This window comes from Microtus oregoni, unplaced genomic scaffold, assembly GCF_018167655.1.
Source record: "Microtus oregoni isolate MIOR12 unplaced genomic scaffold, Mior012 000025F_ref0000491, whole genome shotgun sequence".
Taxonomy (NCBI): Eukaryota; Metazoa; Chordata; class Mammalia; order Rodentia; family Cricetidae; genus Microtus; species Microtus oregoni.
Genome location: NW_024543084.1, coordinates 11,279,015 through 11,306,418, shown reverse-complemented (window position 1 = coordinate 11,306,418; position 27,404 = coordinate 11,279,015). Strand labels below are relative to the sequence as shown.

General features: G+C 51.8%; 1 protein-coding gene across 4 annotated transcripts in view; it reads left to right on the top strand.

Annotated features, from left to right (window-relative positions):
• Positions 1–27,404, top strand: part of Brd3 (bromodomain containing 3) — a 31,239-nt gene that overhangs the window by 388 nt on the left and 3,447 nt on the right. Inside the window, exons 1-11 of one of the 4 annotated variants that reach the window (XM_041674386.1) lie at positions 41–192; positions 11,698–12,005; positions 12,936–13,073; positions 13,979–14,126; positions 14,795–15,009; positions 16,761–17,132; positions 19,760–19,888; positions 22,354–22,545; positions 23,354–23,404; positions 23,754–23,995; positions 26,471–26,763. In XM_041674386.1, coding sequence (XP_041530320.1) covers positions 11,793–12,005; positions 12,936–13,073; positions 13,979–14,126; positions 14,795–15,009; positions 16,761–17,132; positions 19,760–19,888; positions 22,354–22,545; positions 23,354–23,404; positions 23,754–23,995; positions 26,471–26,763 — 1,993 coding nt within the window. In that variant the 5' untranslated portion in view covers positions 41–192; positions 11,698–11,792. Of the gene's footprint in view, positions 1–40; positions 193–524; positions 609–11,697; positions 12,006–12,935; positions 13,074–13,978; positions 14,127–14,794; positions 15,010–16,760; positions 17,133–19,759; positions 19,889–22,353; positions 22,546–23,353; positions 23,405–23,753; positions 23,996–26,470; positions 26,764–27,404 lie in introns of those variants that run through there. The other 3 variants (XM_041674388.1, XM_041674387.1, XM_041674389.1) reach the window with 3 other exon arrangements.

Genomic DNA, 27,404 nt, shown 5'->3' with positions numbered 1-27,404 from the left:
GTGCGCCTCGGCCTCCCCTGGGCGGCCCTGGCGCGATCCCGGGCGCGGACTACGACTCCCGCCAGGCGCCGCGGCGCAGCGCATGAGCCCTGTACAGCTCCGGCGCGTCTATTATGCTGCCGGGGCCGGCGAGCCAAAGAGGAGCCGGCCGCGCGGGCCGGGAGGCGACGGCGCTGGAGCCGCCTAGGCCAAGTACGCCTTTCTCTTGCTTCCTTGTGCGTGCGGGGTGGCGGCGGCGGGACTGGCTCAGAGAGCGCAGCCCCGAGCGCATGGCGCAAGCCTCCCGCGCGTCCCAAAACCCCGAGCCCCGGGCCGCCGCCTCCGCCGCCTTTGTGCGCGGCCGCGATGCAACAAAGCGCGGCGGCCGCCCGCCCGAGGTCGCGGCGGCTGCGCGGGCTCCGCTCCCCTCCGCTCTGCGCCCGCGTCTTGCCGGCCGCCTTGGGCTGGCCTGGGAGGCGTTGCCTTGGTCGGAGCGCCCAGCCTGGACTTGGCACGGCCCGCGCGCTCCGCGCCAGCCCTCCCTCACGGAAGGGATTTTTTTTTCTTTCCCCTTTTCCTCTGCCCGCCATCTTCCGAAGGGGACTGCCCGGAGGACGCGGCGCGGGAAGGTGTGCGCGGTGTGCCCCAGGGTCGCTGCTGTGCGCTCCGGCGCCACTTTGCTGGCGCCGGCCTGGGCGGATCGTCTCGGGGCAGGCAGGCCAAGCTGGGCCTGGGCTCTGCGTGAGCCTTGCCAGGGGGGCCAGCGGCGGCGTGGCTTCGGGGGCGGCGGCCGCCTTTGCAGAGTTATGGCCCGGGAACGACTTTGCGCTCTCGCGAGTTACTGATTATTGCAGCCAGGCCAGGAAGAAACCCAGTTCACATTTTGAAATCAGCCGAAAGAGTACTAATCCGGGCGAGGTCGAGTTGAATCGAGGTGGGAGGAGTGGGGTGCACGTCTTTTTCCCACTTAGTGTACAGCACGCAAGCCAGTTGGGTGAGGAATGCGCATCCCAAAGCCTCTTGTATGAGGTTCTTGAAGGTTCCCGGTGAAGAAAACCTGACGGCCTGGGGAAGTTGTCTCCACCAGTTAGTTGCTGCGCCGGGGGCAGGGCTGACGTGGAAGCCTGAACGGTCTTCGTTGCCCTTGGGGGTAGGGGGCACGGAGGAGACTCACTGGGAGCCAGTGGGGGGCATACTGTTTTGTGAGTTCCCGCTTTAGGGCTCAGTCCTATCTACCCTTTGCAATTTTGTTCGAGAGCTCTCTGCCTGAAATAAGTGCACAGCTGTTGTTTCCCTCTGTACCTTAAACTTCCTAACTGTTGTAGACGTTTGTGTCTCGCAGTGCGTTCTTCAGTGGCTGGGTGCGAGAAGAAAAGTAAGTGGAGGAATTGCTGGGGCTCAGCTTCTGCCCCCCTGGTTGCTTTTTCTCCGTGTTGTTTTGCACTTTCTTAGTCCTTAAAGTGGCGTTTTTTGTGTGTCTGTGGGGATGTCCCTGAAGAGTGCTGAGATCTCTGCTGTACTCCCTGAGAATTTCTCACCCGCTTTCCAGGTTACAGGACAGGGCTCCTGCAAGGACCAGCCCCAGGCCCCAGTGACCTTTTCTGGTGGCTCCATGGCCTCTCGTTGGCAAATAAAAGCCTGTTTGCTGTTGGTTCTGTCTGAGGCCTTGATATGTGCTGTTGGCTGTTGATCAGGAGAGGTGAGGTACAGGCTTGACTGCTCAGGAGGCAGGGGTAGTTTCTTGCTGACCTTGCTGGGGTAAGCTCTGGGCCCACTGCTTGAGCCAGGCGCTAGGAGTTTGGAGATCCAGTCCTAGCCGTGTGTCTGGGAAAGCCAGGAGAGAGAGGCACTGAAAAGCTTTTGCAGGGTGGGTGACCAGGGAGTGTGTCCAGGTTTTTTTTTTTTTTTTTTTTAAGAAGGTGCTGCTTTCTTTGCACAGTGCAGTATCCTGCTTTGGAAGTGAGCTTTGAATGAGGGATGGAGGGAGTAAAGGCTCCCTCCTTCCCTTAGACTCACAGAAAGCGAAAGTGGAGGAGTGTTGAAAGGGAAGGCACAGCCAGACTTGATTCTGCCCAAGCTCCTACAGCCTGGAGCTGTGCCCCCAGGGCCTCCCAGGGTTACCATGTCCACTTCCTGGTTTACTGTGGCCTAAGACCACAAATGGGGTGTTCTGCCTACTGTTGAAGTGAGTGCTGGAATGCCCAGATCTCAGAAGGAAGAGCCACTGGAAACTATTGGCTGGGGAAACCAGCATCCAGTGGAGACCCTTTCTTGCTTCAGAGGGTACTGTGAAGTTGTGACAGAAAGCAGTGTTCCTTCCGTGGGGCAGCCTTGAGCCTTGTGGGGTCCTGATAAAGCTAGATGCTGCCCCCCCCACCCCACCCCCACCCCCGCAGCCTCACCTGGGGGCTGCTGTTTGCAGTAAGTTTTGACAGATGTGGTGCCCCTTTTGTTTATTTTTGGTCGTTGCTGCCCTGGTTCTGAGTCCAGTCCTTCGTATCTTAAGTGTTGCTGGGTTCTTTACAGGGGAAAGTGTCCCATTTTGAGCGCTCACAATTTGGTCGTCGCCTTGTAGGCCTGTTGGTTGATACAGATCCCAGTCCATGTGTTTTGTGGGGGTGGGGGGTGGGGTGGGCTGGCTTTGGCTCTGGCAGGCTAACAGTGTGTGTGTGTGTGTGTTTGTGTGTGTGTGTGTGTGTGTGTGTGTGTGTAAGAGAGAAGAGAGAGAGAGAGGCTTTGACTTTGGCAGGCCAACACTGTTGGCTCTCATTTCTCAGTGTCTCCATGGCTTGATATGGCTTGATGACCTTGAACTGGACACACCTTTTGGAGAACACCCCCTACAGAGGGACTCACTAGGTGTTGGGTGCTGGAGGTGGAGGGGTTTCCAGCCTAGCAGAAGTGTCACATGGGTATAGTAATGTCCAAGGGTCCTTAGTCAACTGCCAGTGGCATTAGAAGTCGGACTTCCTCACCCATGTCCAGATATTTCCAGAAGACATATCCAGACGCTGTGTGTCCTGTAGAGGAGGAGCCCCATGGGACCTGGAGCCTGAGGTGGAAGGAACATTTGTGTCATAGGCATTAAACCACAAGTCTTATTGGTGGCATGGCCTCAGTTTCTCATAAGCATTGAATGATACCTGCTTGGGTTCAGTTGCAGTAGGTGCTGCCGTTGGGCCTGCTGAACCTCCCCTCCCCCCCATGCCTTTTGAACACGTGACAGAAAGGGAGTTGAGCTCTGCAGGTAGCCTGTTAGACTAAGGGGAAGGTGGGTTACTACACACTTCGGGCTACCCACCAGAGAGAGCCTTGGAGAACTGACCCAGCTCCCTGGAACCAAGGCAGATGCAAAAGACTTGGCTCAGCATTCTTAGCTCTGCTCCAGTCTATTCTAGGTGAGCCTAGAGCCTTGTCTTGAGTGGACTGAGGACAGGGCAAGGTGGTAGCCCTGGGCTCCTGGCCCTCTGGCTCACCCAATTCTGTGCTTCTTGACCTTGTAGTCTCCCAGGCTGTCACCTTTCTCAGCCCTCCTTCTCGCGGGTTCTGAGGGAATTGGTTCCTCGGGCCGCTGGTTGGAGGGGAGAGACTTGAGTCACTCAGGAGTAAGGACTGATAGAGGTGGCTTTCTGGCTGACACCTCTGTTGGGTGGCTGATGGATGGAAAGATGAGGTGGTTGAGCTGCTGGACTGTGAGCAGTTGCATCGACCTCCCGTCCTGACCCCTGGTCTTGCTTTGGAGTGTTTAGAGAGCTGAAAAAGACAAGGTGACAACCCTGTGGGTTTTAGTTGACCCATCTATAAATCAGGCCTCGAGTTGGGCTTTTGTCATGCAGCCCAACAAGAGAGTGTTTCTTCTGTGACTCAACAGATGCAGGTGCCAGGTGTCTGCTGCCCAACTTTGTTCTGTTCAGTGTAGTATCAGGCTCCCCGAGCACTGCACGTGGGGCTACTTGGCGGTGTGTGTGTGTGCAGGGACTCCCTGTAAGTACAAGGCTTGTGCTCCACCTTCCCTCTGCAAGTTAAGTGTCCCCCAGAGAGTGTAAGGTGTCTCTTAGCGCCTCACAATGGTCTTGTGTGGGGTGGCTATGGTAGGGTGTTTCAGAGGTCCTTCTGGAGACCACAGTCTCCAGACGTAGAACAGCTTAGTTTCCTTGGGCAGACTGCTGGATTATGAGACATAGAAACCTAAGAAAAACCAGAACTTGTGAAGCCTGAGGAGCCTGGGGCTATGGGCAATGTTGGAAGTCAGAGGTGTGGTGCCGGTGACAGCTGCAGCCACGAGCCTTATGTGCCCTTCCATCGGACAGTCATGGGTTCCACAAAGCTGGCCCTTCATGGGGTGGGGCTTGTCCTATCAGCTGGGTCCCCTGCCAGACAGGGCCAGGCAGCTGCTAGAAGCAGGTGTGGTATGACCAGGGTGAGCTTGGGATGCTGACTGGGCCTGCCTAGGAGTAAAGGACAGGCAGTGCCACTCAGGAGAGTCTCCAGTGGACAGGGAGGCCCCATATAGACCCGTCTGCCTTGAGGCCCCCAGCCATGTTCCTCCCCAGGCCCCAACAGCAAAGAACAGTTGGCTCTGTCTGTCACATAATTGGCCTTGCCCTAGCAGATCTGTTTTCCCAGGCCTGGAGGACCAACCCTGAGGTGGCCCCTCCCAGGGCACCCAACTGGTATGCCAGTATGAAGGCAGTGGCATCGTTGAGAGTTCTGTAGACATAGTGATGAGTCTGGGTAGATGGCCCTGTTGGAACCTGGCTCTGACTCCTGCCTGGGTCATATTGGGTCCCTGTTCTCTATGTCTGAGAGAGTGCTTGCCTACCTGAGAGCTGGAGCCCATGGATGCTCACCAATGTATTAGAACTAGTAGCAAGAACCTGGGGCTGAACTCGGACCATTAGGGTCCCAGGGATACAGAAACCTAGTGTAAGGAGGGACCCATCAGTATAGGGTCCTCTAAAGCAATGATGACTTGAGGGCAATGGGGAGACTAGGGTATGGAGCTATGATGACCTTAAGTGTGTAGAAGTGAGCACCTGCTTATCACAGAAGACTCTTGGGGGTGGGGATGGAGATAGACAGGGACTCTGCATAGCCTTGACTGTCTTGGAATTTGTTATGTAGATCAGGCAGACCTCAGACTTAGAGACCCTCCTGCCTCTGCTCCTGTCTCCTGAGTGATGCAGCCTCTTTAAGGCATCTTGTGGTTGGCAGAGCGTGGTCTATGGTCAGCTGAGGCCCTGCCCTTTGAGTCCCCTATTGAGATCTGGGCATACTCAGTCTGGCTTTCTTTGTATTCTGACCACCCATGAAACCACTTCAACCCCTCCATCATCTATGCCTGTGCTGCCCCCCCCCCAGCCACTTTTTTGCAGTCTCAGCTGTCCCCAGCTGGGAGCCCCTTAGGATGGCCCCTGCCTTTCTACAGCTCAGACTCTTTGGAGTCCCTGGGAGCTGAACTGGCTCTGACTCTTCCCCCACATTGCCAGGGCAGCCTTCCCAGAGAGAGAGCCCTTTCAGCTTACCTTGAAGCTCAATGTAGAGGCTTCTTCCCCGGATCCCAAGAAAAGCTTTCTAGGCTAGATATGCTTCCACAGCCTGGCAACTGTCCCATGCCTGGGCTGACCCAGGCTTGACACGGGGGAAAGGTGCTAAGTGCTTGGGTAAGTAGCTGTGGAGCCTTTGTCAAGCCTGAACACTGGGCTGCAGGGGGTTCTGGCCCTCAGGTCCCTGCTGTCTAGTACTGCTGGCCTGGTGTAGGGGGGATTGAGTTGACCGGAGGAGGCTGTGAGATTGCCTTGAGCTTATTGGGTGTTTTCCATGGTGATAAAATTGTAGGTTCCTACCCCTCCATGTCTTTCTAGGGCACCTGAGCCCTGACCTCTCACCTTTGCTGATTTGTCCTTTGGACTTAAAGGGCTGGCTTTTTCCTTTCATTCTTGGACCTGGGGAAGGGGTAGGTGGCCTGCCTAAGGCCATACAGTAAATACAGTAAGGCTGGAAAACTGCAGGATTAAGGCCTTCCTTCCCTCTGTCCTGAGTGGGTTTGGCAGGTGGGCAGGAGGGTGGGGGAGACAATGGGGGAGTTGGCTCTATAGCCTTTCTTGCCTTGGTATGGTGAGGCAGCTGTCATCAGTGTAGGATATGAGTTGACCCCGCCCTCTCTGGGTGGCCCCTCTGCAGCCATCAGGGACTCACTAGAGCCTTGCTCCAGGCTTCCTCAGGTGCTTGTGGGCCTTTGTGGTTTGTCTGAGTTTCCACACTAGGTGGTTTCACATCCTCTTGAGGCTGATGCCTCCTCAGACGGACTTTCACCCACAGCCGTCCTGAGGTATTGCCCATTGTGGGTCCCGTGCTGTCCTGGAGGCCCAAGTGAGGGGATTCTAGGGCGCTATAGAGAAGTCAGGCTCTGCTGAGTGGCAGGCCTGGGGAAGGGGGCCTCAGTTTCCCCATGAGATACAGGCCCTACCTCTGTCATGTCTGACTGAAGTGGTTGCTACGAGTGTTAGTTATACTCCCGTGTGGAAGCGTCTGTGACTGGTCCTTAGAGGGCTTGGAGCTGCTGTGTCCTGACTTACTCAGGATCAGTGCACTGCTGGCTGGGACAGACAGCATGTAGAAGGGTGGCCCCCTGGGGGTTGTCCGCAGTGAAGAGTTGTCTGACGTTCATTGACATGCCAAGGCCCACCCGCTCCTTTACTGTGTGAGGTCCTGCCATCCTATGTTTGCACCTTTTTGTACTGGCACCCAGTAGGTTGGGTTCCAGCTCCACAGGTACCAGATGTGCAGGACCATCTGCACCACAAAGAGCAATCTCAAGGCCGCTGGAGCCCCTCATGTCTCTCCTGGTGACCGGTGGGGCTCAGGGGAGATTTTCTGAGTTATAAATGTGAGGCTGGGCGGTGGTGGCGCATGCCTTTAATCCCAACACTCAGAAGGCAGAGGCAGGTGGATCTCTGTGAGTTTAAGGTCAGCCTGGTCTACAAGAGCTTGTTTCAGGACAGGCTCCAAAACTACAGAGAAACCCTGTCTCAAAAAAAAAAAAAAAAAAAAAAAAAGTGAAACCCTGAGGTCTCTTGGGCATTCTACTTTAGTTCCATCTAGCCTACCAGAGGCCTGGTCCCTGCCTCAGCTTCTTGAAGGATGTGGTTATCTTCTTTTTGCTTATGGCCCAGATTTGTAGGTTAAGACAAGAGTGGAGATGGAGTGCCCTGTCTCTTGGCAGTCCTAAACTGTCTGATTTGTCCAGTCTCTCATTTGGCTTCTGCGTCTCCCATTTTTGCCATCAAACTCCAGACACTTTCATTCATGGAATGTACAGTGCAAACCCCTAAACGATAAGATTGAATCCTAAGTCAAGGTTGAGGTCAGTGGCCTCCAGCAAGGCTTGCCAACAAGTCTGTCCAAGGCACAGGCTGATTCCCTTTTGCTTCAGTCCTGAGTGCCGTATCTTACCCCAAGCCTTGCTCCTGAGTTAGAGAATGGAACCCATGTTGTCCTGGAGGCCCAAGTGAGGGACTCTAGGATTCTGTAGAGAAGTCAGCCCTGGGTACCACAGCTCTGCTGCTGCTGTAGGATCACTGTCTATTCAGAAGTTCTTAGCAGCATACTCTTGGTCCTCTGACCTTCCCTGAAGAAGGTGATGCTGTATTGGAGTCTTCTCTTAGGCCTGAGGATAGAGATCTGTAAAGGAGAGACCACCACTCTCTACCCCTAAAGGGTCTACTGGTTTGACCTTCTGAAATCTGAAAAGTTGGCAGTTGAAACATGTAACCCAACAGGAGGTACATCATTGAATTAGCTAGTCTGAGCTGTAGAGTGAGACTCTTGTCTTGAGCCAGAACAAAAAACAAGGAAGGGAGAGGTACCTCTGGATGGTAGGCTTGTGAGCATTGCAGGGGTATATCCAGCAGTGAGATAGAGGGCCCCAGCCATGGGCAGAAATGCCTGCTGGCATTTCAGGTCACCATGACTTACCTATCCCCTGGAGGAACCTTAGAGGCTGAGCTTAGGGTTGCACTGCAGCCCATGCTTCTTGTATTGATGGGAGTCTGCATATTTGTGTACTCTGGTGTGTCTCTGACTCTGCCCACAGCAGCCCTGCTTATCTCAGTTGTACTTTCTGGAAGCCTCCTTTGCCTCCTAAGCCTTCACCCTGATAAGCAGCCTAGGCCCACTATGGATCAGAAAGCTGTTTCTCTCATGGGAAATAGCTTTTAAGGAAGCCAGTGGCTCTCCTTCCTTCACAGGTTCTCTCACTGACTTAGCATTTCCCGTGTGACAGTCCAGTTCTCTCTGCACTGCTGTCTGGATAGTTGAGGGCTGCTAGGCATTGATGGCTGAAGGTCAGGCCAGGCTTACAGTGGCCCCTACTGCCCAGACATGCCAGACTAGTTTGCTTTGAAGGGAAGTATGTGGACATTTGACTCAGTCCAGAGGCATGGTACTGTGTGCACCGTGGGGGTTACTATGTGTCTTAGGGTTTCTACTGCTGTGAGAGACACCATAACCACAGTGACTCTTATAAGGAAAACGTTTGGACTACAGAGCGAGTTCCAGGACAACCAGGACTGTTACTAGAGGAACTTTGTCTCAAAAAACAAAACAAAAGTTTCAGAGGTTCAGTCCATTTTTCATCATGACAGAAAGCATGGCGGCGTGCAGACAGACGCGGTGTTGGCAAAGGAGCTGCTCCATGTTGACTTGAAGACAGCAGGAAGTGGTCTCAATGTCACACTGAGGGAAGCTTGAACAAAATAGACCTCAAAGCCTGTCCCCACAGTGACACACTTTCTCCAAACAAGGCCATATCTACTCCAAAAAAGCCACACCTCCTAATAGTGCCACTCCCTATGAGTTTACATTCAATTACATTCAAACTACCATAGCCAGGAGCTTAGGTGCCCACTAGTTGGGATCCTACCTCTCAGCCCCTTTCTCTGGTGGTCCTGGGAACTAGGTGGCTTGGCTTTTCCACCCTCCCTGTGTGTTACCCTGCTGTCACCCTACTCCTCCATCCCAGGCATTAGGACATTTCAGGAGGTGGTTCCCAGTGCCTGGGTATGGAAAGGGCTGTGACCATCTACCTTCCTCAGAGGAGGCCTCCCTGTACCTTAGCCTGCAGTCTCAGACCCCTTTCGGTGTCATGGGTCCTCCAGGTCAGATTCAGTCTCCTGTTGCAGCTCTCTGGACCCACACAGTAGCAAGACCAGCCTTTGTTCCTGGGAATCTCATACGCTGTGAGAGTGAACTTCCACCCCTACACTGGTCATAGCCAGCTTGTGCTCCCTGAGCCCTGAGTTCTTAACTTCAGGCTCACAGCCCCATGGGAGATGAAAGGACACACTATGAGGCTGGCAGGTAGCAAGGGTGAATTACAACCCTGATGGCTACCTCAGCATCCACCCTGCAGCCCCATGCTGTTAGGATTTCAGTAAGTTCCAAGAAGGCCTAGGGAGGACATGAGCCCCATATCCTGAGGAATCATGAAGGCTAACATGGTTATAGTAGCTACCCATCCCAGGGCCCTATCACCTCAGGCCCTGCTGGTTAGTATGGAATCAGGAGCAGGGTTTTGAACCTACAAGTGATTGATCCAGTATGTTAACAGGGTCATCTCCTTTGTATAGGGCAGGACTGTCGGATGATCCCAGTGAGAAGTGATCTGGAGGTAGGAACTGACATCCTGGTGGACTTGTGGACTTGAACTTGTGCATAGGTAGCCTTTGGTCTACAGGGGAGGGAGAACACAGGTTGTTGGCGCGGGTTGGAGGGGCTGCTTGCCCTCTGGTCTATTCCCAGAGGCTGTGGGTGCCCAGGATGATGCCTGCAGAGCCTCAGTGCAGACACAGATGGCGCCCCAGAAAGCTTAGAAGCGCTTCTTGGATGCAGTAAGTGGGCAGTAAGAGCTGCTTGACAGATGACACATGTCTGATGGAGGTTTTTGAGACCTTTTCTCCCCTGAGCTGTGGTGGAAGGAATGGAACCTGCTGAGAGTAGATGCTACCAAATGTTTAGCAGCCAGCCTTCTCCAGAGGAGCTTCAGATTGCAGCATTTACCAACCTCTGTGGTGAGACTTGAAAGGACCAGCAGGATGCCAGTCAGTCTGAGTACTCCAGCCCCACTCATCTGCCTGTAAATGTTGGAACTGGCTGAACATCTCTGGATATTGCCTTGAACCATTTCAATGTGATAAACATAAACATACAGGAAAGTTTGAAAGATATCAAGGTTCACATGAGGCAGCAGGCCCCACATGCAGCATGGAGCCTGGGCGAGGCCTTTCGCAGTGGAAGTGGGTCTATATGGTGCTACCTAGCTTCCTCCTCGGGAGACAGCTGCTGAGTCTTTGCGACTGTCCTAGGGACAGTCCTGACTGGGGGCATCAAAGGAATGAAGAAAGAACAGGCAGATATGGAGGAACAGCTGAAAGTCAGGTGGACTGGGCTTTTTGATGGAGAAGCTGCAGCACCCTGGAAGTTCAGTACATTCCTTATGTACAGTTGAACAGGGAGGTGGGGTTATTGCTCACAGATGAACAAGGAGGCGGGGTTTATGGTATACACACTGGGTCAAAGAGGCAAGTTTAGCAGATCTCTGCAGGAGTAGTTGCTGTAAGAGAGTGACTTAAGACTTTAAGTATCTTGGGGAGGAAGCTATGGTGGACCATTTCTGCACACTTGGACCAGAAGAAGACTTTGCTATTCCTTTCTGGGTCTCACCCCAGGGAGTGGGTAGGGCTTTGCCATTCCTCCTTGAGTCTTAGGCTATGGTTGTGTCCATGTCAACAGACTGCAAGAGGTTTGAATGTTGAGGGAACTGTATATATTCCTGCACATGCTCCTCCTGTATGACTCCCCCCACACACCCTGTGTCATACTGTGTGCTACCTCTGTTTTATAGTATCCTCACTGTTGAGTGTCTGCTGAGTGGTGCTGCTCCCTTATCAGTGCTGTACCGTGGGAGTACCATGCAGCAGGGACACCATGCAGTGGGGGAGCCCTGTGAAAGTTATAGCACGGTTTCTGTTGAGTGGGGATACCCAGCATGCTACCAGTGTTGCACATTACCCTGGCTTTTCAGGGATTTGCAGAACTGTCATGGACACATCAGCTCTGTATGTGGCCAGTATTCCTGACAGCTAGGATGGGGACTTGAAGTCTCAAAATGTGTCTTGTTCAGGAATTGCACACACAGGTGGGACACAGAAGAAGACTGCTGATGTAGTCACCCTCTTTCACCATTCTGACTGGGTGAGGGCCAGGCATGTCACAGCTGGCTGCCACCACAAACCCCAGCTGGTTCTCCTGGTTACATTAGAACCTCATGCCATGCCTCAGGGCCCCAGCTCCCTGTGCCAGGTTTAGGTCCGCAAACCAGTTGTTGCTCATCTCTCAGCTAAGCTACATGTTGTAGTTCTCTGGGCCTCAATTGTTTAAAACATCACCACAGACAAGTAGTTGACAGACAGGTAGAATTGAGCCAGCCCTCACCAGTCCGTGGGGCTGTGAGCTGAAAGGGACTAGGCCCTTCATACTCTTCCCTATCCCCTTTCTGGGAGCCAGTGACTCATGTTTGCACTTTTCCCAGGTAGAAGAGCAGTGGCTGGGGTGGCTCTGAGGAGTGCCACAGCCACACATCGAGGTGGTAGGGAAAGTTGTGTCCTTCCTCTGAAGTAGAGGCTCTCCGAGTGATAGTGTCTCTGCTTGCTTCTGCAGGTGCCTGACTGGGCCTAGAAATGGGATGCCAAGCCTCCATAACGAGTGCCTCTCTGAGCTGCTGCTGTGACAGCAAGTGATCAAGCTGCCAGAGAATGTCCACTACTACAGCGGTTGCCCCTACGGGGATCCCGGCAGCCCCGGGCCCTGTGAACCCTCCCCCACCCGAGGTCTCCAACCCCAGCAAGCCTGGCCGAAAGACTAACCAACTGCAGTACATGCAGAATGTGGTGGTGAAGACACTCTGGAAACATCAGTTCGCCTGGCCGTTCTACCAGCCTGTGGATGCAATCAAGTTGAACCTGCCTGTGAGTGGCCTTTAGCCCACTCCTGGAAATCCTGCCCAAAGGTGGTGTCTGAGATACAGCAGGTGCTGCCTGTGCCTCAGTACCGCACAGGAAACCATTGGTCTAGTAGGGTGGCTGCCCTCGGTTCAAGAAATGGGGAGAACCCCTGGCTTCCATGGTGAAATTAGAATAAAAGGGGCTACAGTAGTGGTTCTCAACCTGTAGGTCGTAACCCTCTTTGGTGGGGGTCTAGTGATCCTTCCACACAAGGGTCATCTAAGACCATTGGAAAACAGATATTTACATTACAGTTCATAACAATAACAAAATCACAGTTATAAAGGAACAACAAAAATAGTTTTATGGTTGAGGGTCACATTAACATGTATTAAATGTATTAAAGGGTCATAGCATTAGGAAGGTTGAGAACCCCTGGGCTAGAGGATGATAGGGGCCTGGGTCAGAGGGCCATGTAAATCTCTAACTCATGCACTAGGGGCTGTGCTTCTGCCCACTCATCGTGATTCCTCATAGTCAAATGCCAGGTGTGCATCTAGGCGGTGGTCCCTTTACTGCATACTCAGATTTTATCTGGATATAGAGATACCTGGAGAGTTGCAACGAGAAGGCCAGCACGGGCACTTTTTCATTTGTTTCTGTACATGCTTGATCCCTGGACACCTGCAGGTTTAGAATCAGAGGGAGTTTGGCTCTGTCTGCATGTGGACCAGCTCAGGCTCTGCCCCCTGCTGGAGAAACCCATGAGAACAGATTTGGCAAGAGTTTGGGACTGGCCAGGAGTCTCTTCTACCACATGCCCCACCTGCTCTTAGACTTCTAGACCTAGCCCTGGGATCCAACTGACTAGGGAGGACCTTGCTGTGCTTGGGAAACTTAAGAATAACATTGACTCTTTCTTTGATTAACACCTCTGAACATCTTTTTCCCTAGGATTATCATAAAATAATAAAAAACCCAATGGACATGGGGACTATCAAGAAGAGACTAGAAAATAATTATTATTGGAGTGCCAGTGAGTGTATGCAGGACTTCAACACCATGTTTACAAACTGTTATATTTATAACAAGGTGAGATACAAAACAGCCCCAAAACTGCTTGAGGGAGCAAGCTTGGCACGGGGAGGTCCGAGTCCCTGCATGCTGTTGGTTCATAGGTGACTTGTGAGTCCAGGCCCTCTGCCATGGCTCTTGGGGTTGGAGCAGACAATGTCCTGGCACCTTTGTGCTCAGTGATTCCCTATGCCATCCCAGTGGCCTGCTGGGGGGTTAGTGGAAACTGGGTAGCTTTTAGAGGTCCCTGACATAGCCCATGGACTCTATTCTGAGACCTAGGAGCTCTACCCTTAGAAATCCTAACGGTGCAGAACTGTGGGTCCAGCCTGCCATCAGGAGGAAGTAGTTAAGTAGACTGTGACCCAGTGGGCAGCCACCCAAAGTGTTATACTGAGCACTTGGGAACTCTGAAGAGTGGTCAGTGTTAGAACAGATGGCCAAGTTCGCAGGGCCCTGCTTGAGGGTTTGTTCTTTTAGCAGTGTGAATATAGGAAAGGTGTGAAAGGTGTTAGAGCCCAGCTGTGGAGGCCCCTTTTCTCTGCTTGCTGGATGAAGGAGTTTTTGGGGTTTTTTTTGTTTTGTTTTTTCAAGATCGGGTTTCTCTGTAGTTTTGGAGCCTGTCCTGGAACTAACTCTTGTAAACCAGGCTGGCCTCAAACTCACAGAGAACCACCTGCCTCTGCCTCCCAAGTGCTGGGATTAAAGGCATGAACCACCACCGCCCAGCTATGAAGGCTGTTTTTATACTTTGTCTTTGTTTCTATTTTGGGTTTTTTTCACATTGAAAAATATTATTCTTGCCTTTCCTTCACGCCGAGTCTCTTAACAAAATTTAACGCATTCTTGTACTACAACCTACAGTGTCTTTTGCAAGTGCACAGCTCCTTTCACGGCAAGTGACCCGGGTTCTCTGTCTTCAGCCCACAGATGACATAGTGCTAATGGCCCAGGCCTTAGAGAAAATCTTTCTGCAGAAAGTAGCCCAGATGCCCCAGGAGGAAGTTGAACTATTGCCCCCTGCTCCAAAGGGCAAAGGCCGGAAACCAGCTGCAGGAGCCCAGAATGCAGGTAAAAAGAGGCAGACAGGGAGTTCAGGCATTTTCTGCTGAGATTATAAGTGGAAGGGGTCGGTGTGAGTTCCCTGGCCCCTCTGAGTTGTGTTCCTTGTCTGCCAGGTAGGACAGGTGAGATGAGCTTGACAGGTACAGATCTGTCTAGAACAGGGAGAATATCGCTGTAGCTGCTGTCATGTGTCTGGTGATCTCCCACATCTCACTCCTGTTTTTATTGATCTTAGCATTGGCTTTAACTTGCTGTCTGGTTTAGAGGAGTTTGTCTCTCGGTTGGAGAGAGTCAAGATAATCATTATCCAGAGCCATGAGGCCAACTTGGGGTCCGATCAGGTCTGAGAATGGGTATTGACTAGAGATGTGTCAGACAGAATGACTGACTGGGCAGGGAGTGGCTGAAATTAAGCTAGGGGCGAGAAAGGCCAAGTCTTGGGTTGTCAGTTAGCTATGGGCTCTGAGTGGGTTTCTCCACCCAGCTATGGGACTCACTCTGGTTTTCACTCAGTGAACATTGCCCAGGCAGCAGGGCCAACTCCTGCTCCAAGGCTAGGAAGAGACTGCTTGGTCTGTCCCAGAGGCCTTAGTGCTATGGCTGGATGGCATGGTCTTAGATGCTTCTTGAAACACAGAACCCACTGAGTTGAGCTCCCTGTCCTTGCTTTGAAGGTACACAACAGGTGGCAGCTGTATCCTCGGTCTCCCCAGCAACCCCCTTCCAGAATATACCCCCAACTGTATCCCAGACACCCGTCATTGCTGCCACCCCTGTACCAACCATCACTGCAAACGTCACATCGGTTCCCGTCCCCCCAGCTGCTGCACCGCCTCCTCCTGCGACACCCATTGTCCCTGTGGTCCCTCCCACACCGCCTGTAGTCAAGGTGAGCTTCGCTGAGGCCTGCATGGCTATCTGGTGAGGTTGGCTGGAGGTCCGAGCCCCATAGAGTTCATGAAGCAGGGGCAGTACTGGGGTAGGTGGGCACTCTACTGCTTTTCTAGGTGCAGCTGTTTGGAAAGATTTTTCTGCACAGACAAGGAGACCGAGGCTCAGGGGTAGAGGTCACATGGCTGGTGCTGGCCGGGCTGGACTTGAACCCCAGCTTCTCCGGCCTGGTAGCCCTGGCCTTTACAAGCCTTTGGGGAAGGTAGGAAGGTATGGAGGGAGTAGTGAGGGTAGAGGGGTCAGGTCATCTTTGGTCATTCTTGGGGGAATGGTGGCCAATGGCATGAGCCTGGATTTGTAAGGGTCTGACAGCTATCCCTTGTTTGCTGAGAGTTCTCACGGTGGACACTGTCCTGCCCTGGCCGGGCCCTACTTGGGTCTAGATGGAGTGGGGCTTTCTGTGAGGTGCGGGGTTGGCAAGGCCTGTTGAATCTCCTGCTTTGAGTAGGGCCCATAACAGGCACTCATGTGTGTTATCTTCTTCAATTTGATCCTCACAGTGACCCTCTGGGGCAGGCAGTAGTCCCCCCTCTTACAGATGAGGAAACGGGCGCTCAGGGGTTAAATGGCTCTCCCAAGGTAAAATGCCACCTCCATTGCCTTCCCTTCCCTGTGGCCTTCACTGCCTGCACTTCCCGGTGGCGCCTGGCCAGGCTGTTTGCCACAGCGAGTCTGCCCTCCCACCCCAGGTCCTCTGCAGCTCGCGCTTGGTGCTTGCCATCCTGTAGGTGCCCATCAATGTTTTTGGATGGCCAGTTTGTGCCCCTGTCAGCCTGAGGGTGGCAGCTTGTCTGGGAAAGTAACTAGGGGGCTGTCAATGCAGGTTCTGTTGCCATCACCTGGCCTGTGAGTTTGTGGCTCTAGTTGGCTTTTCTGCCCACCTAAGCAAGCTAAGAGAAATCTGCTGAGCAGGTCTCACTATATACCAAATCCTGATCCCAACTCAGTTGGTGATACCTATTGGTTGGACTCTTCAGTCTGTGGTAGAGATGCCTTTCCCCCTTAGGTCCCTTGGCAGAGACTATATGTGTGTCAGCTATTAGCAGCCGGCTTCAGGTGCACCCATGGGAGGCTGTGGTACCTCCTGGACTTAGCAGCCCTCTGCACTGCCTGTGCCTTCCAGATAAAGAGTCCTGGTCTGTCCATGCCTACAGCCCTTAGAGTCTCTTGGCCTGTAACTGCTGTGACTGCTTCATGTCTCCTGGTCAGGCTGCCCCCACCCATCCAGCCTGGAATGCTCCTCCTGCCTCCCCTCCTTCTGCTCGATTTGTGTCTGTCCTTGAAGCACCTGCTCAGGGCCTGGTCTGGCGCTTTCCTCCTGGTCTTTAAAGCAGGGAGTCTCTGTCTCTGGCACCAATCTGTGATGCTTGTTAGATGTTGGGTGAATTCCCTGTAGCACCTCATGCTGCTCAGGTCAGTGATGCTCACCCACCTGAATCCTCGGGGCTGAGGGAGAGAGTCCCAGCATCACCATGGCCAGCTGTGTGACCTTGGACTGTGGGCCTGGCCCCTCTGAGCCTCGGTGTCTTCTGTACTGTGGGGACAGCTGAGAAGGAAATGAGACCCTGCATGTGGTCGCTAGCTTGGCGCCTTGCAGGCAGTCTGCACTATGGAGGTGTGGCAGCTGTGAGACACATCTCCCTGTACACTTCCTTGTTTCTGGAGTTCACTGTTACTTTGTTGTCCTAGAAAAAGGGTGTGAAGCGGAAAGCGGACACAACCACACCTACGACATCTGCCATCACTGCCAGCCGGAGCGAGTCTCCCCCTCCACTTTCAGAGCCCAAGCAGGCCAAGGTGGTAGCCCGAAGGGAGAGTGGGGGCCGCCCCATCAAACCTCCCAAGAAGGACCTGGAAGATGGTGAGGTCCCACAGCATGCTGGTAAAAAGGGGAAGTTGTCCGAGCACCTGCGGCACTGTGACAGCATTCTCCGGGAGATGCTGTCCAAGAAGCATGCTGCCTATGCGTGGCCCTTCTACAAGCCAGTTGATGCTGAGGCTCTGGAGCTGCATGACTACCATGACATCATCAAGCATCCCATGGACCTCAGCACAGTCAAAGTAAGTGGGGTGGTGTTGAGGGCAGGGTAGTGCCCATAGCCAGAGCCAGCAGGCTCTCCTGCCTGACTGAGCCCACTCTGATCCTGTTCTGATGTCCCTTGCTCCTTGAGAACTAGGCCTGCCTATACCCTGACCTGGTCAGGGAAGAAAGCCTGTTGGTCCCTGAGTCTGCACCTCTATTGTCGGTTATTCTGGTGAAACAGATCAGTGGTTCAGTTCTGTCTCCTAGTTCTGTATCAGCAGATAAGGGGGCTTTTAAAGGTGTCTGCTTCTGAGGCTGATGAAATCAACCTGGTGTACATAGAAAGTTCCAGGACATCTAGGGCTACACAGAGTCCTGTCTCAAAATCCCTGATATGTAGGCACCTCATGGCAGAGGTGGGAGTCTGGTGGTGGGCCTTGCCTTAGCGCTTGGCTACCTTTGAGCCCTGCTCCCACCCGGACAGGGAAGTGGAGAGAGATGGGCAAAACAATGAGGCCACAAGCTGAGCTGTGCCATCTCCTTGCTAGGTTTTCTCAGAGTCAGTATCTCATTTTGGGTTTTGCTGTGTCCAGCCAAATCGGCCTGGCGGTCGTGAAAATGGACTTGAGCTTTTGCAGGCAAAAGAGCTTGGGAGATGACAACCCTGGAGCTGGGCTTGGTTCTTCTGCCCTTCCTAGAGGGAATCTCTGTGGTAGCCTCCTGGACTCTTTGCCAGTTGAGGCAGGCAGCCCCCATCTCTAAGTCGTGTAGTGTTTTAGTTGCATGTATCATCCAGGCATCCTTGTAAAGGCAGTGGTGTCAGCTGTACCTCATCATTGGCACAATCTCCCAATAGAAGCTTTTCGTCCTGGGTAATTATATCGGGCAGGCCGGCCACCTAAACAACTTTATGCCCGGTGCTCATTTGAGTAAAAATGAAGTAAGCAACTGGCCTGTCTAGCAGGATTGGGGTGAGGAAGCAGGCCCTGGGAACCACATAACCCCAAAGCTGCTGGAAGCCTTGTTTTATCCTGCCTGGTCCCTACTGTGCCATTGTTTGGAGTTCTGGAACTTGGCTGGGGTTCCACTGTTTTTGATGCACTGTCACAGGTTGTCCTCTCATTTTCCTTTGGGTCCAAGATGAGGCAGATTTGGGAGTTCAGTTTACTGAGAAGTTGCCATGTGCTTTGCTCAGGCTTGTAGAGACACTAGGTGCTTACCCAGGTGACTCTTGCATGACTGAGTCTGATTAACACCCTATGAAAAGACTATAGCAGAAGAGTATAAGACACCCTCGATTTCTAAAGACTCTGCAGTAAAGGGAGAAAATACCTTAATATGGTGTGAATTTCATTTTTGTTTAGATTTATTTTGCCTGTATGCATGTTTGCCTGCATGTGTATATGTGCACCATGTGCATGTCTGGTGCCCACAGAAGTTAGAAGGTTGAGTCCCCTGGAACTGGAGTTATGGATGGCTGTAAGTTACTATGTGGGTGATGAGAACTGAACCCAGCTCCTCTGCAAAAGTAACAAGTACCCTTAACCACTGAACCATCTCTCTAGCATCTACTGTTGACAGAGTTTAATAACAAAACTTAAGGGGGAAATTGTACTGGCATGCGTCATACCACCTCTAGGAGGCTTTTCTCCAAGCAGCCTCTGCTGAGAGCATGGTTGTCTTTGGGCACAAGGGACAAGCCTGTTATTTTATTTTATTTTTTTCGAGACAGGCTTTCTCTGTAGCTTTGGAACCTGTCCTGGAAACTAGCTCCTGTAGACTAGGCTGGCCTCAAACTCGGAGATCCACCTGCCTTTGCCTCCTGAGTGCTGGGATTAAAGGCGTGTGCCACCATCACTTGACTCCAAGCCTGTTATTGAGATCCCTCCACTGTGTGGCAATCCATGTCCAACCAGAGGTTAAAGTGAGTGGTTAGCCCCTAGGTTACTGACCACTGATCTCCACACAAGACAGGAACTTGACACCCTCATTAGTGCTTAAAGTATGCCAATCCACTCTCCACCAGTCTGCCCCGCTCAGCTTTGTGTGCCTGCCTGTGTGACCCTGTCCAACCTGCCTTTTCTGGGACTCCTTGGGCTAGACTTCAGTGGAGTGTGAGGGGCTTTGCTACGGGGTGACCAGGTCCATATGATTCGTCAGCATCAGCTCCACAGGCCCCTGCTGCCCTCCATCCCTGCACAGTCTGAGAACTGCCTCTGGGCCCAAGACATAAGGCAAATTGGTAACAACTCCTGGATTCCTCACAAGAAAAGCAAACTCTCCTTCTGTAAATTGAGTGGACTTCCCAAGATGGGCAGAGTCTTTACCTGAAACTCCATGAAAGTCCCCAACACCAGAACCGTCTGTGATGTCTGCTGTGTGGAACTGGAAACTAGCTGCAGATGGGTTTGGCTGTGGGGTTGGTTTATCTCCCAGTGTTTCTTCATCCAGTGGCTCTGTCCTTGGAGCCAGAGTGCTTCGTGTTGAACTATCACTTCTGACCCCTTCTCCCAAGGCTCCCTCTTCCGAGTACTCCAACCCAAGCTAATTGACAGATGTCCTCACTGGCAGTTGCCTTGGTTGCCAGAAGATGTTCTGAGTCTCTGAGTGTATCCCCTACATGGTTTGGGTAGTGCTGTCTGCTCACACTTGTTGCTTGTTACAGAGGAAAATGGACAGCCGCGAGTACCCAGATGCACAGGGCTTCGCTGCTGATATCCGGTTAATGTTCTCGAATTGTTATAAGTACAACCCTCCAGACCACGAAGTGGTGGCCATGGCCAGAAAGCTCCAGGTAATCCAGAGCTGGGTGTAAATGTGATTAACAGCTGAGTTGTGCTATGAGTATTGAAGCCTTAGATGTAGCTGGGTGAACTGGGATGATACAAGTGTCTGAGAAGCATCTCCAGCAGGCAGGCCTCTGAGGAGGCTTATTTCCACAGCCTGTTTTGCCTGTGTGGCAGTGAGATCCTGCTAGGCTTAGAGCAGACTCCAGGATACATGGTAAATAGGCTAGCCTCTGATTTTTTAAGCTTGAGGATAGGATGGGAAGGTGGGAAGCAGGCAGTAGCCTCTGTGGCTGTAGCCTGGCTGCCCTTCAGGGTACCACTGCAGGTGAGCCTGTCCATGTGGGACTGGTGTACCCTAGTGAGGCTAGCAGGTGTCCACTCTGCTGAAGTGTTAGAGCAGGGCTGGGGGGCGTACAGTGGATGACAATCACTGTATGTTAGTGACTGTCTTTTTTTTTTTTTTTTTTTTTTGGTTTTTCGAGACAGGGTTTCTCTGTGGTTTTGGAGCCTGTCCTGGAACTAGCTCTTGTAGACCAGGCTGGTCTCAAACTCACAGAGATCCCCCTGCTTCTGCCTCCCGAGTGCTGGGATTAAAGGCACCACTGCCCTGCTGTTAGTGACTGTCTTAAGGGGAGACCAGAGTGTTCTTACATAGCCTTTCGTGCAAGTGTGAGCCATTCACATGGTGTGAGCACTTGTATATATATGATGTACTGCCAAAGACTAGGTGCTGCATAGAACACCAAGATTTCTCTGCTGTTCGTAATTGATTATTTGATTGGAGGAAGTTATCAAAAGACTTTGTTTTTGGAGACATAAAATAAAGATTATGGTTAGTTTTTTTCCCAGCACCTGAACATTGTGATTTTTGTTTTAGATTTTTTTTGTTTTGTTTTTCTTTGGGTTGTTGGTTTTTTTATTTGTTGTTGTTATTGCTGTTTTTAACTGAGTCTGAGGAACTGGAGAGATGGCTTAAGCTGATCAGAGCACTTGTTACTCTTGCATAGGGCCTAGTTTGATTCCCAGCACCTACATGGTGGCTCACAACCATCTATAGTTCCAGTTCTAGGGGATGCAACACTCTCTTCTGGCCTACATGCATGTGAGCACTGCATTCATGTAGTGCATAAACATACGTGCAGGCAAAATACACATAAAATAAAAATTAAAAAGTTTTTTAAACACTGTCTGATTCTGTAACTTAGGTTAGCCTTGAACTCATGGCCATCCTCCTGCTTCATTCTCCTGAGTCCTAGTAGGTGTACCATAACTCCTGACTTTAGGACCTAGAATGTTCTATGAGAATTTCTTAATTCCTGGCTCAGGCATGTCCTGAGGTCCCTGAAAGCCATCTTGGGTTATGAGGACTGCTGGGCAAAGCCTTTTTTTATCATTTGTGGGTCCTCCTAATGTCCTAATGGTTTCACTTTTTTTGAAAATGGCACTGCTGGGAAACAGTGCACAGTGGTCATGGAGGTCCCCTTAAGCGCAGAGGCAGCCTTAGGGCCTGTCTACTGCTAAGACCTTGCTCTCTGTGCTTGGACTCTGAAGGCATCACCATACAATGTCGAAGGGCACTGTGCTGTCCTCCCGAGGCTGGGGGAGCTTTGTTATTGGTGTTGTTCAGTAGTCACCACTGTGAATTTTAGGAACTAGGCACTAGGGGCTAGAGTCCAACACCCTAATGACTTGCCAACAGTAGCCTCCCAGACCTCTGACTTCTTAGTTTGGGGATCTAAGGGTTGGGAAGAGTCTGAGAGCACACTCAGAGGAAGCACTTTGAGAATCTGGGCTCCAGCATGATGGGTGTGCACATGTGTGCACTCTCATACATGTCTGGGTGGACTGAGTATATGAGGCAGGCAAAGGGAATGCCCTCTTATTTCCACATGGCTCCCTCATCCCTTTCTGCTCCAGGATAGAGTGATATTCATCAAGAGCGTTTTCCAAGTGCTTGGTCCTGCAGGAGCTGTGAGGGACTTTCCAAATTTAGCTTTGCTGGGATATAGCTCTGCCCATTTTGGTATTCTCTGGGTATGAGGTGTGTCACTGCAGTACAACCCCAGAAAGGGAATCAGGTGAGACAGGAGCCAGCTCTCAGTGGCTAGGATCCCTGCTGGAGTTGAGGACTGAAGGAAGGGTACTCTTGTTAACAGAGGGCATTCCTGAGGAGCCTGGCACCCAGGGCTGTATGGCTGTCCGTGCCTTCTACACAGACTTGCAGATTAGCCAGGGGAGCTGCATGCCAGGCCCCAGAAACTCAGGTCTGTGATTGGCTGGCCTCTTTCCCCCATTCTAGGCCTACACTTGGGAATTGCCTGGGGATAGTAGGGGACAAAGGAGGGTGGCAGGCCTATGCCTCCATAGAGCCTGAACTGTGTGTGGTGTGGTGCAGCTCAGAGGCATCTTACATGCTGGAGGGGCTGTCTTGTGGGTGTGTAGGTATTTAGCTGTCCCCTTTTTTCCCCAGGATGTGTTTGAGATGAGGTTTGCCAAGATGCCTGATGAGCCTATGGAGGCACCTGCACTGCCTGCTCCTACAGCCCCTGTAGTGAGCAAAGGTGCTGAGAGCAGTCGTAGTAGCGAGGAGAGCTCTTCAGACTCAGGCAGCTCAGACTCAGAGGAGGAGCGAGCCACTCGGCTGGCAGAGCTACAGGAGCAGGTGAGGATAACCACTTCTATGCTGTTTCCCAGTGGGTATGGACCACCAAGCCTTACTGCCTAAGCTGGCCTCTTGCCATCACTTGTTGTTTCCTCCAGCTGCTGTGATCTTTATCTGTAGCGCTGGTAGAGGGTCTCTGGGGTTGCTCACACAGCACCTTCCTGGGTCTGAGGAGGCTTCCTGGAGCACACAGGCGACTGAAAGTACTTGTGTGTCTGAGACATTCTTGGACCCCTGGAGGGCAGGACCCTCCAGAAAGGCTGGAAGTCAAAACAGGCCACAAAGATGCTTTTTAAGCAGTGGCTATAGTGGGTGTGCTACAGGCTCCAAGAACTCAGATCTGTGCCTCCTGTGACCTCCTCTGCCTCAGTCTCCCTGATATGCAGAATGACATGACTTGTTTTGAGATCGGCCCAACAGTATGAACTATTTTCCCAGGGTGTTACAGCCAGCCCTGTGGAGTCAGAATGTAGCCACCAAGGCAAAGTAGTGTGCTTGAGCAGGTGGCTCCAGGGGGAGGACGGGCCAGGAGAGTAGAAGATTGCCAGATGAAGCTACATGTCAGATTCTGAGATGATGAGGACATGGAGCAGGGAATTCACCTTTCCTTCCCAGTGCATGGTGCCTTTCCCTGTTGGCTATGTAGCTTTTCCCAGGATACCCAGGAGCCATACAGGCTACCTGATTACCAATACAACGTGGGTCACAATCCTTCTCCCCGAGACATAAATGCAGCATTCTGTCTTGCTGGCTGCTGGTGGGCACCAGGAGGATGCGTTGCTGCCATTGTCTCACTTTGATCCCGCAGACTGGCTGCGGAACCTTCCAGGATCAGCTGTTGAATGTCTCCTCTGTGCAGGTGCTCACACTCTAGTCGTCTTCTGAAAGATAAGCATTAACAATGAAAGTATTAGCTGCCGTTAGCAAGTTCCTCCTGTGTCACCTGCCCCAAGCCCAGCCTATGGGCAGCCACCCTGGGAGGTGGGTCCCTGTCCCCAGAGGCGAGGGAACAGGTTCAGAAGGTGAAGTGACTCACCAGCAGGCACAGAGAGAGGGGCAGAGTGGGCTGTGAAGTGCTTCCCTACATCTCTCTGGCTTCCAAAGGCAGAGCGGGGCCCAGATGCCCCTGGCTTATCCCACATAGCTGAGGCAGCCACAGGGGCACAGGCCTACCCAGACTGCTCGCTTAGCTGCCTGCTCTTTTCCAGCTGAAGGCCGTGCATGAACAGCTGGCCGCCTTGTCTCAGGCCCCAGTGAACAAACCAAAGAAGAAAAAGGAGAAGAAGGAGAAGGAGAAGAAGAAGAAAGACAAGGACAAAGACAAAGAGAAGGAGAAGCACAAGGCCAAGTCCGAGGAGGAGAAGAAGGCCAAGGCAGCCCCACCAGCCAAACAGGCTCAGCAGAAGAAGGCTCCCACCAAGAAGGCCAATAGCACAACCACAGCCAGCAGGTGGGTGACCACCTCTCAGGCTCTCAGACCCCCTCAGGTCACGAGGACTGCCAGATCTGGGACTTTGCACCTTGGCAGTATGGATACTGGGGTTGGAACTTTGGGGTGACTGTGAGTTCCTCTGGGGCCTGCTGGGGAGGTCACCCTCACCTGGCTGGCTGACTCTAATGCTGGGCGTTAGTACATTAGCACTGCCAGAGGAGGCATCTCGTGCTTTCAGTGTTTGGGACCTTTTCGTGATGTGGGCCAAGGGGCTTTGCTGTGCAGCCAAGTGCTCTAATTTCTGGTATAACAGGTAGACAAGGGGTTTGAAATAGGAAAGAGCAGGAGACAGGATTCTCTCTAGCTAGGTGGAAGCAGCAACTTATGAGCTGGTGAGCAGGTAGGCAATAGAAGCTAGGTCCAAAGCCTCAGGCAAGGCTAGCAGACATGCTCCTTTGGAGAATTAGTATGGAATTGTTATTTCTGGAGGGGGGGTCAACACTGGGGAGAGGTTAAGGGTAGGCTGCCAAGGTCCCCTGCTTGAGAGAGGATCTGATTCTGGCCATTGTGGAGGACAAGTCTGTGAGCGGCAGTTATGGAAGCGAGGACATAGCAAAGAGGCTTTGATGGCTGCTTGGGACTGAGTTGGGAAGGCTTTAGTGCCTGGATTCAGGAGAAAAGTGTGTGCAGCCCTGGGACCATCAGCCAAGAAGAGGCCATGCAGGCCATCTCTCTTCCCATCTGACTTGGGCTTTGTTTACTTCTCTTTCTCTCCTCGAGGGGATGCAGAAATCAGTTTTTCTCATATTGTCTTTATCTGGATTTAGTATCCATGTTAATGCTGGTCCCTGAAATGGTGGGATATAATATTCCAGAGTAATTAGGAACTTTTTTTGTTTTGTTTTTCTGAGATAGGGTTTCTCCATGTAGCCTTGGCTGTCCTGGAACTTGCTCTGTAGACCAGGCTGACCTCATTCTCATAGAAATGAGTTTGCCGCTGCCTCCAGAGTACTGGGATTAAAGGTGTATATTATCACCACCCAGCTTCAATTAGGAACAATTTTAAAAAAGATGGTTTACTTTTATTTCCTGGGGGTTGACTATGTTGTGGGACTCCTCCACTCTGCATTTTGTGGCCTGGCTTTAATGCAAAAATCTGTAGGACTAAAGTATCTTCACGGGCAGTTGACACATGATGTAGATAGAATCCAGTCTCTTCCAGATAATATTGCTTGACCTGAAACCTTCCTTGTTGCTTTTAATTTTTGAGACAGGGTCTATGTGTCCCTGTCCTAAAACTCACTGTGTAAATTAGGTTGGCTTCTGACTCACGGACATTAAAATTTTAATTTTAAATTAAAAACAAAGCCAAGTGTTTTTAATCCCAGCACTCAGGAGATGGTGGCAGTCAGAGCTCTGTGAAGTCAAGGCCAGTCTCATCTACATGGTACATTCCAGGGCAGCCAGGGCTGCATAGTGAGAACCCGTCTCAAAAATTAATTAGAAAATTACGTGTGTGTGTGTGTGTGTGTGTGTGTGTGTGTGCGCGCGCGCGCGCGCGTGCGCATGCACGCATGTACATGTGGAGGTCAGAGGACAGTTTTACAAGAGGGGGTTGGGTTCTCCCATTCTATTAGGTGTGGATACTGGGGATTGAACTTGAGGTATCAGGCCTTCATCCATCAAGCCATCTCACCAACCCCTCAAGCCCTCATTATAAGAATATAAATATAGCCATTTATGACTTTCCCACCCCTTCAGAGACAGGGTCTCCCAGTGTAGTCCACACTGGATTTGCATTTATGACCATTTTGCCTGTTGTAGTTTGTATGGTGTTTTTCTGTCTTCTTTCCTTTAGCTGACACTGAAGGGTCTTGTTTCTCCAGACATTTTTTTTTTTTTAAGATTTATTTATTATATATACAGTGTTCTGCCCGCACATATAACTGCAGACCAGAAGAGGGCACAGATCACATTACAGATGGTTGTGAGCCATCATGTGGTTGCTGGGAATTGAACTCAGTATCTTTGGAAAAACAGTGCTCTTAACTGCTGAGCCATCTCTCCAGTCCAGGTCTTGTTTCTCATCTGATTATCTCTTGCTTTTAGCTGGTGCATCAGCCACTTGCATTTAGTATAATAACTGACACAGTTGGATTTCACCTACCATGACATCACTCTCTCTACGCCTGTTTTTTCTCTTCCTGCCACATTGCAAATTATCTGAATGTGGAGATATGGTTTTGACTTGTTGAGTTTGAAAGATAGTTTCTGACTGGGCCCTGGGCCAGGAAACACATGTTGTGACCCTGAAGTATGGTCTTGCCTGTCCGTGGCAGGCAGACTAGACATCAGTGGCCCAGCTTTTGTTCCTGAGGAACCTTGGGTACACTCCTAGGGAAGAGAGCAATCTGTAGTGGAGAAGAAGACAGGTAGGTGGTGGGACAGATAACTGAGACTCAATGTCACATGGCTCCCTGTCTTCTTCCTTAGACAGCTAAAGAAGGGTGGCAAGCAGGCATCTGCATCCTATGACTCAGAGGAAGAGGAGGAGGGCCTGCCCATGAGCTATGATGAAAAGCGTCAACTCAGCCTGGACATCAACCGGTTGCCTGGCGAGAAGCTAGGCCGTGTGGTGCACATCATCCAGTCCCGGGAGCCCTCGCTCAGGGACTCAAACCCAGATGAGATTGAAATTGACTTTGAGACCCTGAAGCCAACCACGCTACGGGAACTGGAGAGATATGTCAAGTCTTGTTTACAGAAAAAGCAGAGGAAACCGTTGTGTAAGTTTTCTGGCAGAGCATGTTGCTCATAGCCTCTGCAGCCCCTGAGAATAGGCACTGGCTCACAGCTGCCTTACTGTCTAAGCCTACCTGCCCACCACAGGCCCCAAGGACATCTGCACTCAGCCAGTACATGCCTGCCCCCATATCCTCTTCCCTGCTCTCTGCTAAGGAAGATGCCTATTAGGCCTTAACTGGCTTGTAGTGGAAAGGTAGGACTGGGGTTGGCCTCGCCCATTTGTTCATGTCCAGTTAGGGCCCTTCTCTCTCCCCTCCCCTCCTAAAGCTCCATCTGGGGCTTTGACTGCCGGGAAGAGTCTCACTCCCTTGACTCATCAAGTGTCCAGAATCTCTACAGGATGGACTCTGACCCTAGGTAAAGTGTACCCTGAATTTGATAGTTTCACCAGACAGGAACCAGTCACTGCCAGAGTCTGCAGGTGCTGGAGGCTGGGAGGAAGGGAAGTCCCAAGGCAGCCCCTCACTATCTAGGCTCATGCCAACCTAAGTGTGGCTGCTCGTATGTGTTTGATCCTCTTTTGCTCTGGAACAGGCTGACTTGAAGGTGATAATGATAAATCTGATGGTGAAGGCGTAACTTTGCCAGACCATGTCAGTCTCTGTGGCTTAGGCAGGAGAGA